Raw genomic sequence first — 17683 nt, forward strand, 5'->3', positions numbered from 1 at the left:
AGGAGGAAATACATTAGAGTTTGGGTTTAGTATTTCGGTTTTTCTGAGTTTTTCCTCCTGACCCAGATTTTTTTTGGTTGCATAAATTCTATCAGAAAACTATCCTTTATAAAAAAACTTGAAATTTTTTTTAGAAGGAGGCTGTATGGAAATGACAAAGCAAGGACTTTAATACACATTCTTAAACTCCTACTGTGAAAGTTAGACTGGAAGATCTCTCTTCCCCTCATTCCCAAAGCACCCCACTTATAAAATCTCTTGAGCAGTGGCTACTACTGTTCCAAATCCCTGGAGATAGCTAGAAGCTTCTAAAAGAACACATCCAGATAGAGAAAAAAAAAGTTTCCTCAAATCATGGCCTCAACTTTGGTGCCAGATGCACAATTGTGGAGCAGGCGGCCAGTCAGGCTCTCACCTGAGCAGTTAATAAAATATATTGCCCCTTGATGGATTTTTTTTTTCTGCAAGCTAGAATTGATCTGTCGTCTTGGTGATTTGTGAGATGGCAGGGAAACACCAAACACCATCATAACTTGGGCCACGTTGAAAAAAGAAAATAAGAAAGAAAAAGAAAAAAAAATCCACCACCAAGTCTTTCCAGGCGTAGAAAGGACTGGAACTGCTGGGGTCATTTTATTTGATTTATTGGAAATAAAGTGGATCTTATTAACATTTTAATAAAGAGAATCTCTTGCACTGGGCTGCAAGTGGCCGCCTTTCCCCGGTGCAATTCCATTCTTTGGAAAAGTGGCATCAGCTGGCGTTGCCCAGCGTGATTTGTGGGGCTGGGCCCCAACAGTCCAAAAAAGCGAACTGGCTGCCTCCTGCGAGGGGCTCGCGCCAGGCGAGGTGCTCGCCCCGTATCTGCCATGCAAAACGAGGGAGCTTTATGAAGGAATCCGTCTTGTAAAGCCATTGGTCCTGGTCATCAGCCTCTACCCAATGCTTTCGTGATGCTGCCGCTGATCTATTTGGGAAGTTGGCTGGCTGGCGAGGCAGAGCCTCTCCTCAAAGCCTGGCTCCCACGGAAAATATGCTCAGTGCAGCCGCGTGCATGAATGAAAACGCCGCCGGGCGCTTCTAGTCGGGCAAAATGCAGCCGGCAACTCCGCTCGTCCTGTGCGTTCTCCTGTCCCAGGTAGGGAAGAGGGGACTGCTGGGCGCGCCCCGAGCCCCTTTTCTGCATTCCGATTGCCTGGCGCGGGCTGGGCGAGGGGGCTTTCATAGGGTTGGGGGACTCCGGGTGCGGCGGCGAAGACAGCTCGGGTGCTCAAAAGGGAGGTCATTCTCAGCCCCTGAAATCCTAGGGCGGTGGGGTGGGGGGCGGTGGTGGTGGGCTGGCGGTCTCCCACTCTGGCTTGCGTGTGTGTGTGTGCGTGTGTGTGTGTGTGTGTGTGTACGTTCAGGAGAGGTGGAGAGAGCTCCGAGTCCTTTTTTTTCGCAAGCAGGGGCGACATTCTCGCCTGCATCAAGTGGGGTAACTTTGATTCGCCTCCTCAGTAGGCTCATGCATTGGCGAGACTCAGTTGGAGGCGACTCCAAGGAGTCATGGTTTCCCCCAACCCAGCGCCGATCGCGGAAGCGCAGCTCTGGTCCGGACTGCGGGCTGCCGGGCTGGAGAGGCCGACCTGGTATCGCCGACTTCCCGGGCCGCCCGGGTGCCCTCGCTCCGCCGGGCGGCGCGCAGGAAGCCGCCTCGGGCCAGCCGAACGCCGCAGCCCGGCTGCCGCTGTCGCTCAAAGGCGCCAGCCGCGCCCGCATCGGGGTCCATTCCCTTCCTGACCTCGGGCCCATAAGGGCCGAGCTCATCCTTTCGCCCGGGCGCAGGCCCCAGCAAAGCCCCCTCTCTCCTGCTCCCGCTTTGTCTAGCCCCCTGGAACTACCGCCCCGAGCCTCGACTGCCGCTTTTGCGGTGTTCGAGGGCGGCGCGGAGCGCGGAGAAAAGTTCAAGCCTTGCCCACCAGGCTGCAGCTGCCTGTTAACCCTCCGAGCGCTGAGGCGCCAGGGAAGGGCAGGCGACCCGGGAGAGGGGGGCGATGGAGACTTGGTCCTCTTGCAACCATCTCCCAGATCTCAGGAAGTTTGTGTGCAGGAAAGGAGGCCAGGCTGGAGGTGCTGGTGGCGGCAGGCTCAGCCCGGCTCTGGGGCCCGTTTTCTGACAGCACGGTGACCCAGTCCCCCTGGCCTTCCTGGCAGCCTACGGGACATGGCATGTGCTGGCAGCCTACAAGTGGGTGGATGAGATGGGGGCAGGGCCAGGCAGAGAGGAGGGAAGGAGACAGGGAGTGCCCTGGGGTGTTGGGAATGGGTGTCGAGTTCCTGGCCAGGACTGCTGGATGCCAGGGCAAGAGGCACTCGCATGTGTGAGGGTGTGAGTGGGGTGGGGGGTAGGGAGGGTGAGGCCGCTGGAGTCCCAGGCAGGGGCTGGCTGGACTGCAGAGATGCAGTGGAGCCTTCTGACGGGAGACCAGGGAGACATCCACTTTAGGAAATGGGTCAGTGTCCCAGGAAGCGGTAACCATGGTGATGACTCTGTGTGGGGCAGGTGAGGTTGGATGATGGTGCCTGGGGACAGAGTAGGGTGCCTGGCTGGTGAGTCCACTCCCAGCTCATGACTTCCTTCTTCCCTGGATCCACAGCCCTCTACAGTCATACTCTTCCCTACTAGGGTTTTGGGCTGATTCTCTTGAGGTCCCTGTAGCTTTAAGTCCTGCCACAAACCCTGTGCCTGTCTGTGAGCCAGTTTTCTACACTTTCTGGACTCTTCGCTATCTCTGAGGAGGCGTGTGTATATGTGTACGTGTGTGTGTGTGTGTGTGCACGTGTGCGTGTATCCTAATTTAGTAGGGTGGTTCGGAGCATGTCTCTGATTCAGACAGATCCCCTCTGCCGTGTGCTGGTGCTACCACCTGGGCAGCTTGCTTAGCCTCTCTGAACTTCCAGATTCTCCGTGGTGGAGTAATTCTGTCACCTTCCTAGGATTGCTAGGCAGATTGGATTGCATTCAACAGGATGCCCTTGGTAATGCGTTTAGCACCAGGCCTAGCACTCTGGGAGCTTTCCGTGTCTGGGAGCCCTTACCACCACCTGACCTAGGACTTTACAGCCCTCTTCTCCGTGGACATGTTTGACCTCAGTTTGGATTCCAGGGTTCTGTCTTCCTCTGAGCAAATCAGACCACATGACAGCACCCAGCAATTCCTGTGCTCTAGGGAATGATGCCTTTTGCAAAGCAACTGGTGTGTCTCTTCTCCCAGGACCTGCCTGGCACAGGTGGCTTTTGAAGGCTGTTGGTTCTCTCAGTTTCTTTAGGATGGAGGAGCAGAGGTTTTACCTCGAATTCAATTGCCTTCCCTGAGATGCTTATTTCTCTCTTACACTGTTATTCATAATCGGAGCAAATGTCCACCTTAGGACAGTAACCGATATCCTGGTAGCAATAGTACCTTGCAAGGAAATCATTGTGGTGCAAATCAGTTAACCAGCAAGAAGTTCAAGTGCAAAGCTCTGTGTGGCATAGTGAAAGGTGGGGAGAGTCTGGGAGGCTTTGAGCCTACAAGCAAAAACAAAACTTTTCCCAGGCAGAGAGAAAACATAAGAAAGGGGAAAAACAATGTCATAAAGCAAATTAGTCACTTGGCCTTAGTGGTGTTCAGGCAAGTATGTGTGTGTTTTTCTACCACCGTTGAAATACACTGGGTCTGGTTTTGGAAGCCATCAATCTCTGTAAGTTTATTGGCTAGGTTGCTGTTTTAGGCATTTTGGAAGAGGGAAGAGGAATTCAAAGCAACAATGGCTGGAAGCTGGCAAAGCAGAGAAGCAGTCACCTCTCTTCTCCCCTGGGGCATTTTGGGAAAGGCAGTCCCAGAAGCAGCCTCTGGAATTTGGCTATGGTAAATAATGAATGCAAAACAAATCAAGAGAGGCGTGAGCTAGAAATTCCACTGCAAAATGTGATTCCTCCACTCCCAGCCCAATTTGGGTGTCACATCTAGCCAAAAGCCCCAACAATGAGTGAGTAATCTCCCAAGAATTAGGACTGTAGGGAGTGATCCAGGTTTGGAGAGCAGTCACTTGGGAAGTGACTAAAACTGTTCCATGGCATTCTGAGATGTTGGTTTAAGATGGGGAGGTTTTTCTTGGAGTCAGAATGTTGATTTTCAGGGTGTTAAATGAGAATCAGTATCTTCTTATGCCCCTGCAACTCATATATTGTATTTTAAGGGCAGAGTTTACTTGCAGAGCCCTTTCATTGGGGAGGAAGGATTGTGAGCATTGCAGAGAGATCGCTTGCTCTGAGATGGGTTCAACATGTGACAGCCTGTAAGATTCCAAAAGCGCTGGGGAAACAGATATAAGTGGTGAAAGGAATTGCAAAGTGGTAGCGTTCATGTGTCTGAACAATTTTTTTTTTTTAGCAAGTCCCCAAAGAGATTTAATAAACTGCAAGGCTGAATATGTGATCTGGAATTTATGTAATGCCACAGTCTACATTAGAAGCCCCAACAGTCATCTTAGCTAATATCTCCCTCTCTGCCTCCCTCCCTTCTCTCCTTTTCTATCTTTAGCTCGTGGGTTTTCCATTAAATAAAATCTTTTTTTTCCCCCCTAGAAATATCCTCTCTGTGTTAACAGCAGAATTGCCCAACAAACCAACTCACCCAGTAACTGCATTATCTAAAAGTACCAGTATTGGGGTATGAATGTTGAGTCTCGGTCTGAAGTTCACTGTTGAGGTAAAAGTACAGCTGGTTTCTTGAGAATATATTTCTTTCCCTCCTTCCATAAGACAGTTGCTTGGGGAGTCTAGTTAATTTCTGTATAGTAGAAGCTAAAGAAGAGGATGAACTAGGGATTCAATTCACATCTGAATGACAACAGCCAACAGTCGTTCATATTTCTGCGTTTGTGTGTGGGCTCATCTCTGTGTGTTTTGATCTTGTTTTAATACCTGTTGAAAAATTTCTCCAGAAGAGGGCTCCATCCACAGCATTACAAAATTCTAAATCTACCTCTCATATTTTGAGGAATTTCAGCGTAAAAGCTCCATCAAAACCAAAAAGTGTTCTCCTTATTTTCAGTTCTTTTCTACAAGCTCCCCCAGTGAGAAGTCCTGTCATTTTGCACAAATTATCTTTCCCTCCTTTTTTCCCTATTGTTGTTATTCTGTTCTATTTTACTCTTCAACTATCTATCCCCTCTGAGTATTAGAGCAGGGAACGTTTTGAAGACCCTGGTAGACAATGCAATGTGAAATGTGAGGAAGTTCTGAAATTTCCTGGCGTTTGACTTTGGTTGAACCTGGTTTTATTCTTTAGGCAACCAGACACACAGCAGGCACAGTTCTGCCTGTGAAAGGAGGTAATCTTCCCCATCAGGTCACTACCCAGAAAAGTGAATCATTAGCCAGGTCCACTCACCCTGCAACACCAGTTGAAAAGCAGAGGGAAATATCGGCCTGTCATCCAATTACAATAATCAGTTGAGCAGAATCAATCAGATGACCACTGGTTTTTGCATTGTTTCTACTTAGCTGTCAGCAAGGTACCCACACGCCTGGGAGACTCTGACCCTCCTGAAGGATGCTGCCAATACAATTCACCACCCCTTGTCGCCTGTGTAGCCTCTGGGGACCTCAGGCCTGGCTCCGCATATCTGCACAGACTGTACAAATGATGACTGGCTGGACTGTAGGAGCCCTGGACCTTCACCAGATATGAAGTAGTGGGTTTATTCTAGGGTTAGGGTGGAAAGTGCTTTCTTTCTCTACTGAGAGAAACAGCTAAGGGCAGGCTAGGGAGAAGAAATGACATTTCAAACTTGCAATGCAGACTGAGCCAAGGCTCATGGAGACGAATGGGTCACCTTTTGGCTTAGCGGGTTGAACCTTCGAGATATCTGCTTGGTGGGACTGAACGCCATTCATCCCAATTCTGTAACTCTTGTTTCCAGGGGGAAGTTGCAGAGTAGAAGCCACAGGCCAAATGTAGCTCATGGATGTATCCTGTTTGGCCCAAATGTTTTGAAAATAGGATATTGTATATTTAAAAAACAACAACATGTTTCCTGCATTTCTTAAAATGTCAGAAGGTCAGGCAGCCCAAGAACTACATTCCCACATGGCCACAGTTCCCTGGAGCTGAGTCACTGCTGTCCCCTTAGGACCTGCCTCTGTACTTGGCCACAGTCCCCGCCACTCCCCACCACCCACCCATCCCACTGTGCTCATCTATTTCACCTCCTTGCTCTGGTAGGCCTTTGCATCAGGAACTTCTGGTTTTGCAAATCTGGGGGCTTGATCAGATTGATGTTGCCTATTTTTCAATGATAAGGCTATTTGAAAAGGAAGGGCCCCTTTTCGATCACTCTGTTTGAACCACCTGGATGTGAACTTTGAAAGAACAAGACCAAGGGGCATTCCTCCCTGAGAACGTTACTACCACCAAAAGTGGTTAGGTGACTAGGGCCACCCAGAGCATCGCAACACCCAGGTCACTGTTTCACGTGGAGTCGTTACCCCCAGAGAAGTGGCACACTGCAGGTCTGAGTCAACCTGGGTGCTGGTGCATCGTTAACAATGTTATGCGTCAGCAGCCAAGGGGCTCTGGGACCCCTGGAGAGAACGTAGGCCCCAGTGCACTGCACAGAGGATCACATCGAGGGCATCCCTGCCCTGGAGGCACAGTGGCTCCCTGGGCGTTGCCATTCCAGCAGCCCTGCTCACCCACAGTAAGCACGTTGTCAGATCCGCACGTTGTCAGATTATCTCGGCACCCTACGGTCCTTAGTCCTGCAGGGGACTCCGGGAGCATGGAGCTAACACTCAGAGCGTTTATAACCTCAGGGTAACGGCTCCGTAGCTCTGTTGTCTAGAGTGCTTTTATACGCGGGGCATTGTCACCTCTAGTGCCAACTGCAGTTTGCGTGGTGTTTTTATAACTGTTTTTAGCAGTTAACACCCACCACAGTCTTCATGCAGTGCTAATGCTACAATTAATGTTCTCTGGCTCCATAAATACTAGACTAATCTGTCCACTCATCCCACACCAGCAGGTGAGCCTCAGATAAGTATTGTTTTCAGTCGTTGCAGACCCCAAAGATCAGGGTAAATATAACTACATACATATACCAAAAAAAAAAAAAGGCGGGGGGGGGTAGGGATTGTTTTCCTCCTGTCAGTTGCCAGCAGAACTCAAATTCCTGAAAATTAGCCTTAGCATTAGGCGCGTTTTAACATGTCACGTCTCATTTCAAAGGACCCCAGCGAGTGTCACCCCGTCTGCTACAGAAGTACAAAGCCCCTGTGTCTCCCAGCGGAGCGGGGCCCGGCTGGGGTGGAGGGAGCAGCTGCCGAGCTGAGCACAGCCCTGCACATGCCTGGGCAGGGCCAGGAAGTGAGCTCAGCCTCTGGGGGAGCCTGGGGACCCCACAAGGAGTGCGGCAGCTTCCACTCCTGCCTAACACGGCCTCCAGGCCAAAGTCTCCTTCCCGGGAGAAAAGCAGGCAGGGACCTGCTTTTCCATGTGCCGGGGGAGATGGTGCCTGTGAATGCCTGAAGCTGGAGCTGCTGAGATAATCGCCCTGTCGATTGATGTAGGGTCTGCGGAGAGTTGCAGGACCCCGTCCTCGGAACCCACGTCTGACTTAGGCCACACAGGCACGGCCTCCAACTGCTGTAGGCTGCCGGGCATCTGGGATCATCTAACTCGGGGGCTGCACACTACCAGCCTCTCGGCTGATTCCTGCCTGCAGCCTGTTTTTATAAATAGTTTCATTGGAAAGTAGCCAAGCCCATTCATTTATATAATTGTCTGTGGCTGGGCTTGTGCTGTAACAACAGAGTTGTTATACCATATGGCCCACAAAGACTAAAATATTTACTATTTGGCCCTTTGCAGAAGAAGTTTGCTGACTCCTGCTCTGGCTCAAAATTACAGCCAGAGAGTCCGCAGGGAAGGAGACATTAAAGGTCTATATGAAGACTCATCCCTCCTAAGCCCCAAGCACTCGAGCAACTTGACCTCAGGGACGTTCACCTGGGGCCAGATGGATTCAGTAAACACCTGTGATATTCAAGCAGGTCCTACTGTGTGCTCAAGGAACACCTGTTAGTAAGGCTGATTCGGTGTCTGCTCTCTTGGGCCTCAGAATCCCAAGATATTCCCTGGCAGGGATCATTAATAAATGATTCAAAACAGAGACAACTGCTAAAGGGAAGGACACACAGTTGTCAGATCCTGCCAGTCTATATGTTTCGCTTGACGGTGCCTCGTCTCTCCCCTCTACTAAAATACAGCATGTGTTGTCATCTGATTGAATCACTGTTGGCTTCCCAGGGCCTAGAACAGAGCCTGGCATATAGTACGGCCTCAGTAAACATGGATGAATGTATGAATATGAGAAAGGCATCAGACTAGGTGAAGAGTCTGGGGGGCTTCCCTGATAGCCTGCTGCTTGGTCCAGAGTCTGGAGGAGCGGCGAGGCTTATGGACACAGGAAAGCCAGGGTGTGGGTGGTGGAGGAACTCCATGCAGGAGACACTACAGCCCAGAGAGTGGCCTGGGGAGCAGCTGGGGGTGCCAGGCCCACCGGGGCCTTGTCAGCCATCTCAAGGATTTAGGTGTTTGTCCTGGAGCAATGGGGAAGTCATTGAAAGCAACGTGGTGGAGGGTCCAGCATGACAAGGCCAGATTTCTATTTTGAAAAAGCAATTTGGCTACAGTGTAGCTGGAGGATGGAACTGGATATGAATCGGAGGAGAAGCCAGTCTAGGCCTGAGATCATGGGAAGAACCCAGGGACTCTGTCACTCTAGACCCAGGGAGTGACAGTGCAGATGGGAGCAGTAGACACAACCTTCTCAGAGCATCCAAGAGACAGTTACGGGAGAATTTGCCAGGGCTTGGCATCTGGGTTTGAGATGGCAGGACAAGGGCTAGGGAGGGGTTAAAGATGCAAGCTTGAGTTCTCACTCCTCCAGTGGGCAGAGAGTTGGAACCATTTGCCCCACACAAGGACCCCAGGTGTTTGACGTCATAAACGGGGTCTGAGGGCCATCTCCATGGAGATGTGAGCCAGGCTGTAGCACTGCTCCTTAGGCGAGGCATCCAGGCCCTGGTGACGCTAATGCCTGCAGACCAGTCCGTGCTTGCAGCACGGATGGGCACTGCGGGGCCTGGAAGTGCCCTTGCCTAGAGTGACTGATGCGTAGCCTCTATAATTAACCAATCTCTGAGGCTTTTCATGCAAAAGATATTTGAGAGAAACATTGCCAAGCCCTTTAATCGTTTCTTGAACATTCAATCAGCAGCACTAGAAATATTTCCTACATGAAGCAAATAATGATCTACTACGTTCAGCAATCACTTTGCGAATGCTAACAGACCTTCATTTCAGCATAGGATATAGCCTCGGCGATGCTTACATTTCTTGGTGTAGCAGCAGAATCTTTAGCTGGGTGCTGGGCAGTGGTGTCCTGGTAAAAGTATAACAACTGCTGTCTCAAAAAAAAAAAAAAGCAGCACGGGTATGTTATCCTCAGAAGGTGAGCGATGCACAGTCGTCCACGTGCTAAGTTATTTACGGAAGCATTTGGGGAGTTCATAGGTAAACAAGATGGACAAGAAGCCTGTTCTTGTGGGTCTTCTGGTCTTCTGAGGGCCGCCAATAAGAAACAAGAAATAAATAGCTGAAATAATACGAATTTGGTAATTACTACAACCGGAAACAATGGGAGTTAAAATGGCATTGAAGGAGCGAACTACCCTCTCTCCTTTCCCTCCGTCCTTCCTCCTTCCCTCTCTCTTCCTCAAATATTTTCTTCTCTCCCCATAATTTTTCATTTCTGGCAAGTGCCAAGAATCCCGCTAATTTGGGGATCCAGAGACGAGTACTACTACACAGCCCTGGCCCTCAGTAGGGGAAGTTCTGGAGGTGAATCAGGGCCTCTGGTCCCCTGGGACCCAGAGGAGCTGGGGTGTTAGTTTAGGAGCATCAGGGAGATTTCTGAAGCTTTGAGAATCGAATCTGAATTCTGACCCAGCCTTTTTCGTGCTGTGCGACCTCTGATCAATTACCCTTTTTCTCCTCTTCTTCTGTTTCCTCCTGTGTCTAGACAAGAATGGAGAATACCAATACCTGCCTAGCAGGGTGCTGGTGAGCATTAAATAAACGTATGCTCATGGCTTCATCCCATAATTGCTAATGCTGGGAGCTTAGGAACGCTGGTTGCTTTAACACATGGTGCTGCAAGGCACTTTATGGTTTGAAGGTACTGGAGGGCCTTGGTCTTGAGTCTCTAACTTACAGGGGAAAAATACATGTGTAATTAAAACTGTACAGACATTGAAAAATAAAAAATTAAGTTTGCTCCCCAGAGAAGGATTTGCCAGTTCTCATACTGTGGCTCCCCAAGGATCATTCTCCTGGGGATTTTATGCCTCATAAAATCATTTGATCTGGTGGGATCATATCTTCTAGATGTTTCTTCCCAGTAGCTGTTCCCAGGAGGCTTTATCAGGACAGTGTGTATGTGGATATGCTTGTCAACACCATGAGCATATTATTGAAAATAAATAAAAATAACTGTAATAACCTTCTGTATAATTTACTGCTAAGTACTGGTTACATACATTACCTCAAATTCTTATTGCAACCCTTAGGAGCAAGTAGTCTTGTCTTCATTTTATATATGATGAAAAGAAGCTCAGAGTGGTTGGGACATCTGCCTAAGGCTACATAGGCACTAAGAACTGGGACCAGGGTTTGAACCCATGTTTTTCTGATTTCTGTGCATGTCCATTTTCCTCTGTATTTCCCTACTGTTCAAAAACTTGCTCCCTTGTCCCCTCAAATGATGTAAGAATTCTCTTCTTTCATCCTTTTGTTCTCTGACTCTACTGGAGTCAAAACGGCTGCCTGCAGCGACCTCATTTTTGAATTCCCGGTCTCTAAAAGGAGGCCTGGGACCCAGACCTCCTCTCTGGATTACCAGTTACAACCTTCAGAACTGGTTTAGCTCAGGGTTATCGGTATTCTTTATTGCTGAGTCCTTGCTTTTGACCAGGAACAACAACTCACCCACACCTTACGCTTCCCCCGACAAGAACAGCCATCCCAGTGAGGATTGCCACACAGATGCCAGGACCCAGCCTAGGTGTGGCTTCTCTGCAGGCTAATTCCAATATGCGGGTTAATTCTCTGGCAGTTTCCTGCCTGCCCCGAGCCTGAGGCTGGACGGCACCCCTCTCTGGGAGTACCGAGGGCTTGACTGTCCAGCCAGTGCCTCCTGAGTGCCACTGTCTGCAGCAGTGTTTTCTCAGTCTATAGGCAAATGAGAAATACGCAGCCTGGAGCCATATCCAGACACTCGGATCTATAGAGTTGCCATTGGACTGAATCTAAACTGAAGTTTGTGCCTAGCTCAGTCGCTCAGTCATGTCTGACTCTGCGACCCCATGGACTGTAGCCCACCAGGCTCTTCTATCTATGGGATTTTCCAGGCAAGAATACTGGAGTGGGTTGGCGTTTCCTCCTCCAGGGGATCTTCCTGACCCAGGAATGTATCTCCTACATTGGCAGGCAGATTCTTCATCACTGAGCTACCTGGGAATCCAAACTGAAGTTTAGTTGCATTTTATCAGATGAGTTTTCTTTTTCCTCCTAATTCAGTATAAGGGCCTTTAGTTAGGGTAGCCACTAATTCACTGAGCATCTGTTGAGTACCTGTTATGTGGCTGGCACCGTTTCATGTCCTGGAGATAGAGTAGGGGGCGTTCACAGAGCCCCTGTGCCAGATACACACACTCCCTCTCTGTCCCAGCCCTCACCACCTGCACAATGGTCTTACCTTTCTGCCTCTCAGGATGTTTATATCTGCCCCAGTCTAGACAGTTCACACTTGACTGAGTCATTCATTTAACAATATTTACTGATCAGCAACTGTATCTTAAGCATGGTGCTTGACACTGGGTAAGCAGCAGTGATTAAGAAAGACAAGATTGCCTGCCCTCATGGAGTCTATGTTCTTGTGAGGGAGAAAAAGAATGAAAAACAAATCTAAGTAAATATGATAATTTTGGAAAATGATAGTGCTGTGAAAAAAAAAAAAACAAAACAAAAAAACGGGCTAGGCAGTTGTTCTGAGCTCACCCACTACTCTCTCTTGGGATGGAAAGTTCATTATTCTGATGCTATGACCTTTCTACTTTTTCGGGTTAAAACGCCCTATGATTTGTGAAATGAAGTTGGTTAATACACAGAGGGCATTTTTGTCCTTAGTGGTAAGGTGCTGTTGGTAAACCTTTGTCCAGTCTCTATTTTTTGCTTTTCTTGAAATTTTGCTTTTGGGAGTCCAAAACTATGGCAACCAATGATTTAAACCACAGGCAGGTAATCTCTTTCTATAAAGGACTATCGAGTAAATATATGGTCTCTCTTGCAACTACTCAACACTATCAATGCAGCATAAAAGCAGCAACAGGCAATATGTAAACTGATGGTCAGGCCTGTGTTCCAATAAAACTTTATTTACAAAAACGGGCAGAGCTGGGTTTGGCCCTCAGGCTGTAGGTTTTTGACCCCTCATCTAGTCTAAACCATTAGCTATCTCACCAGTTGGTCAAACTGGAACAGAGCAGAGCCCAGAGATAGAGACCAGACCTTTTTCTTTGTTCTCTCGTCTCCATGAGAAATGTAGTACTTCTTTAGGGCCACATATCTCTGTTGATTCTCCTCGACTTAGATCAAGGTAAAGATACTGGGAGTCAACTATGGAAAGCAATTCTTAGACCAGCTCTAAAATACACAGTATTTAAGCTTTTATAGTAATTATCTTGACTCTAATTCTTAAGGCTTTCTTATCACCCAAAGGTATATTGGTGCTAGACCCTGTATCTTGGATCGAGTTGCCCCAAATAGTCATGGAGACACAGGCTTCGATGCAGGGAGCTGATGTGAGAGATAATTCCAGTTCATGGAAGTCAGAACTGTGAAGCAAGAAAGAAGGGAAGCCAATTTAAAAACGCGTATCTTTGAGCTGGTTGTTGTCCTGGGCAACTGAGGCTCACTGCTGCTGGGGGCCCTTGGAAGAGTGGTGTAAAACTCACTTTAGAGTGGTCCCTCTGCAGGATAGGAGGCTGGGCACCTATGTCTGTGCTTCATCGGTCAGGGGTGGCCCCTGGTGCCAAAACTCCTGTCTTCCCTGCTGAGCCTTTGTGACCCTGGGGGCAACCATGATTTTGGAAAAATTCTTGAGCAGAAAAATGAAGAGGCATGGCAAGTGCTTGGATGGGCAGTGTATGCCCTGGGTAGAACATGAGTTCATAAGGGATTCCAGTTGCCACCATTGGTGTGAGCTACAGAAAACTTCCTCGGTAGAGGTAATGATAAAGGAAACAGTTGTGGTGGTTGTTTTGATCAACCCTCCAAATTCAGTTTAGCACCCACCTGCAAATATGCTCTTTCCCACTAGATGGTACCAGTATGCCAAAGCCCTGGAATGCTCCCTTAGGACTTCGTTTTTGGTGTGTAATATTTTCCCATTACTTTTGAATAATTAAGGAATAGGCGAGTTGAGATTGGAGGAACAGACTATGGGTGTTTGGGCGACAGAAGGTGGAAGAAAATTCTAGGTTTTCTAAATTATTACCCTCCTTCATTCATTCACCAGCAGATCTTACTGACTCTTCAAAGCACTCAGATGTCTTCTGGGCACTGGGAATACGGACGTGAACAGTGTGCACACAGTCCCTGCCCCAGTGAGCTTCCATACTAGTTGGGGGAGAGACAGAAAGAGAGGAACAGGCAGACACATGGTGTCTGCCAGGCGGTGATGAGCGCTCTGGAGAATGACAAGGCTGGCAAAGGGTGGGGCAGGAGAAAGCACTGCCCTTCTCGTGTCTGCCTGTCCTGTCTGCTGGTAGGTGAGAGATCATTTCCACCTGGTTCCTAAACCCAGTTCTGCCACTCACCAACCCCTTACGAGTATGTTTATGTGGTTTATTTTCACAATGATTCTGTGGACTTGTGGAGGGCAGAAGCGGTGCTTTGCAAATTGGCATTGACCAGCTGGAACCTACTGCAGCCTAACACCCGACTCCGCCTGGTACTTGTTGGCTGATTTCGTTTATCTGGAATCACTGTGAATTATTGTTGTCGGCACACAATAGAGTCACATTTTACCCAAGGGTTAGATTACACAGTCAAGGTTTAAGGCAAACACAGAGTCTTCATTAACCTTGAGATCTCTTAAGTTGCCCATTAAATTGCAATGTATTTGGTTTTGTGTATGCAACCCTTACTGTAATCAATATGTAACAACATATAAATGCATGCAGGGATGTATAGTGAGTAATAAAGGATATATGCACGATATAATTTTACAGAATTTAATTGCAGTATTTAAATTGTTCTTTTTCCTTCTCTTTTCGGTGAAAGACCTGGATCTCTGGGAGTTAAATATGCATGTCATAAGACTTTGCGTTCATTTAAACTGGTTTCCCCATCATATAGTCCCCACCAGGCTGTGCACTGGGGGAGGGCAAGAGCTCCATCTTTTGTGCTCTGTTCATCTTTGGACGCCCACCACCAGTCACACGCTGTGGGGCAGAGGAACAGCAGACTAGTAATATTCGTAGTCATGGCAGTAATGGAGGTTGACATCTCAATAGTGCTTAATGCGAGCTGAGCCCTGTTGTGAGTACTTTAGATGTATTGGTTAGCACAGTCAATCCTCCAGTGACTCTGTGGTATATCTAGTATGATTTTAATTCCATTCTACAGATGGAGAAATTCCAGGGGAACTTGATAAAGGTCACACAGCTTTTTAGCTCTGAGGCTGAGATTCAGACTTGGGCAGTCCTCGACACAAAATGCTACGTGTTGTATGACTCTATGAAATGGAAAGAGCTGCCCAGAATATGCAAATCCATATAAACTGAAAGTAGGTGAGCGGTTGTCTAGGGTCCGGGGGAGGATCCTAATGCCATTATGGGACAGTGCCTGGCGGGACACCCTGTAGGTTAAGAGCTCAGGCCTCGGGGGAAAGTGGAATTACAGTTTGAATCCCAGCTCTGCCCCTGCAGGGCCGTGTGGCCATGGACAAGGTTGCTTAACCCTTCTGTGCTTCAGCTGCCAGGTCTTTGAAATGAAGGCCATGATATCTATCTGTTATGACTGGGATGAGGATTCAAGACAACACTGTAAAATCCTGGTCTAGCAAACCATGAGACCTTGGAAAATGGAAGTTGGTTCTTTGAAGAGGTTAATGGACAGGTGTTAGCATGGATATTAACCATTTGCCTGTAAGTGTCACAGTCTCAGCCCGAGTTCTTCCAGAAGCAGGTTCCGAGAGGAGAATTTGAACGCAGTTAATTTCATGTGGGAGACGAGCCAGGGAAAGCCATAGCATGGTGGGGAAGCAAAGCCAGGAAGGGAGGCAGTTACGTGAAGCGCCTGTTGCTCAGACAGCTGCTCCTGCGGGTACACGGGGCCTTTGGGAGCTATCCCACCGGAGGGGTACGGGGGCCCCAGTTTCTGTGCCGCAAGTCTAGGTGGGCATTGTTCTGGAAGTGCCCCAGGTGGCATCGAGTTTGAGCACTAGTGGGCTGCCGGCTCCGCTAGTGCACTCTTGTTCCAGAGAAAGCCCTGGGGAAAGAGCTAGGTTCTTGCAGTGGAAGTTGGGTCCATTAGTGAACAGCCAGAAGGGATGTGGCCTCGTCAGTGGGATGACGTCAGCACGTGCTGCCAGCAGTGTCACAAGGCACAGAAACAGTAAAGGCCAGTAATCTGCGTCTGAGTCAGTAATCCACATCTGAGACGTTAAGGAGGTTAAAGAGCCACATACCACAGAAAGAGATGTGCAGAAGTACTTCTCAGCAAATATGTGTCAGCACAAATTGGAAATAATGACAATTGCCAGCATTCATTGAGTATTTGCCATGTGCCTGGCTCTCCTAAGTGCTTGACAAATAAACCAAATTTCTAGCAGATGGAAACTGGTTAAGTGACTCAATGGAATATTACACAGGCATTAAAGGGGAAAGTTATGAAGACAGCAATGACGTGAAAAAAATCACATAAGCGAGAAATGAATACTGAATAGAATGTGTGTGGAGTAGGAATCTTACTACGCAAAAAGTCTCTGTATATTGGAAAAGAGGTGTGGAGTCTGAAAGGATATTTTTCAAAATGCTGACTGTAGCTTTGTTCATGTGATGGGTTTCTGAGTGATTCCCCCCACCTTCAGCTTATAAATCTTTATTGATGTGTGTATATTACATTTATAATGAAAAACATAATAACCTTGAAAAGTGAAAGAAGGAAAAAATGGAATAAATAGATACCAGAGAATCAGTGGAGATTTTAAAGATGGGAGAAACATAGTAAAAAATAATATTTCAGAAAAATTAATGTGGGGGCGATGTGAAAGATGGATTGGGTCCAGAAAAACCCAAGGCGAGTCCAGCTTGTGAGCTAATGAAGGTCAAAAGAAGTGTGGAAGAGAAAGGACCAGATTTAGAGGCTTGCTGGTGAATGGACTGGTGGGGAAGAAAGAGAAAGCATGCCAGAAATGATCTCAGGACTTAAAGGCTGATTGGGAGAAAGTTAGCAATGAGACAATTAATATGTGTTGAGTACCTCTTTGAGCCAGGTTTCCTTATATCTGCTGTCTTATTTAAACCTAACAACAATCCTGTATACTATGTTTTTAATATTTCTGTTTTATAGGTGAGGTAATAGATGGTGAGAAAACTAAATGACTTGTCCAAGTTTACAGAGAATCTGAGCTCAGATAATTGTTAAATGAACTGGACAGATGGACAGATAGATGAATGGATGATGGAGGAATGATTGGTAACCATGAGAGGGGGAAGAAACACAGACTATTACAATGTCAAAGTAGGAAAGAGGGAATTTCAAGGAGGAACTTGCAGTCCTCTTAGAAGGTAAAGAGAGAAGGGCTGGGGAAAGTACTAGATTCTTCAGGAAGAAGGAATGGCCACTGGTTTTCCTTGAGAAGGCCACTGCAGTCACGAAACAGCTTAGCTGCATTGGTCGGCGGGGGCGGGACACTGTAGGGGGGGAACCTGTGAAATGACTGGTCAGACCATGTACAAACAAAGACAGGCACAAGTCTAAGGAACAGATGAAACGTTAGAAAGGAGGAGGGATGTCAGAGAGCAAAGGGAAGGAGCAGGGAAGTGAAGGAGAAATAGAAAAAGGAAAAGCACTTACTGGTTAAGAAGGAGGGCACCAGGCTGCCCGGGCCTGACTCTCTGCTCCCACTGCCTTTTTACCCTGAGCAAATCCTATTCAGAACTCTTTGTCCCCGTTTCTTCATTTGTTAAATGGGGGAGAATAGTGATAGCTCCATCCCAGAGGCTTCTTAGGGGCTTCCCGGGTGGCGGTGGTGGTGAAGAATCTGCCTGCCAGTGCAGGTAGACACAGAGATGAGGGTTTGATTCCTTGGTTTGGTAAGATCCCTTAGAGAAGGGGATGGCAACCCGCTCCAGTATTCTTGCCTAGAAAATTCAACACAACGCCTGGTACACTGTATATTCAAACTGGGCAGAGATCATGGTGTTTCTGTTTTTTTCTGGCCCCAACTCATGGCATGTGGGATCTTAGTTCTCCGACAAGGGATTGAACCTGTGCTCTCTGCAGTTGATGTGCGGAGTCTTAAT

General features: G+C 47.9%; 1 protein-coding gene across 2 annotated transcripts in view; it reads left to right on the forward strand.

The window, feature by feature from the left end:
* Window positions 1-1039: 1039 nt before the first annotated feature.
* The window catches only part of CDH13 (cadherin 13), a 1010942-nt gene continuing 994298 nt past the window's right edge, over window positions 1040-17683 (forward strand). For both annotated transcript variants that reach the window (XM_086350076.1, XM_086350077.1), the window contains exon 1: window positions 1040-1138. In XM_086350076.1, coding sequence (XP_086206202.1) covers window positions 1094-1138 — 45 coding nt within the window. In that variant the 5' untranslated portion in view covers window positions 1040-1093. The remainder of the gene's footprint in view (window positions 1139-17683) is intronic.

The sequence above is a fragment of the Bos grunniens genome, chromosome 18 (genome assembly GCF_055505025.1).
Source record: "Bos grunniens cultivar Pamir isolate PY7600 chromosome 18, Bosgru_T2T1.0, whole genome shotgun sequence".
Lineage (NCBI taxonomy): Eukaryota > Metazoa > Chordata > Mammalia > Artiodactyla > Bovidae > Bos > Bos grunniens.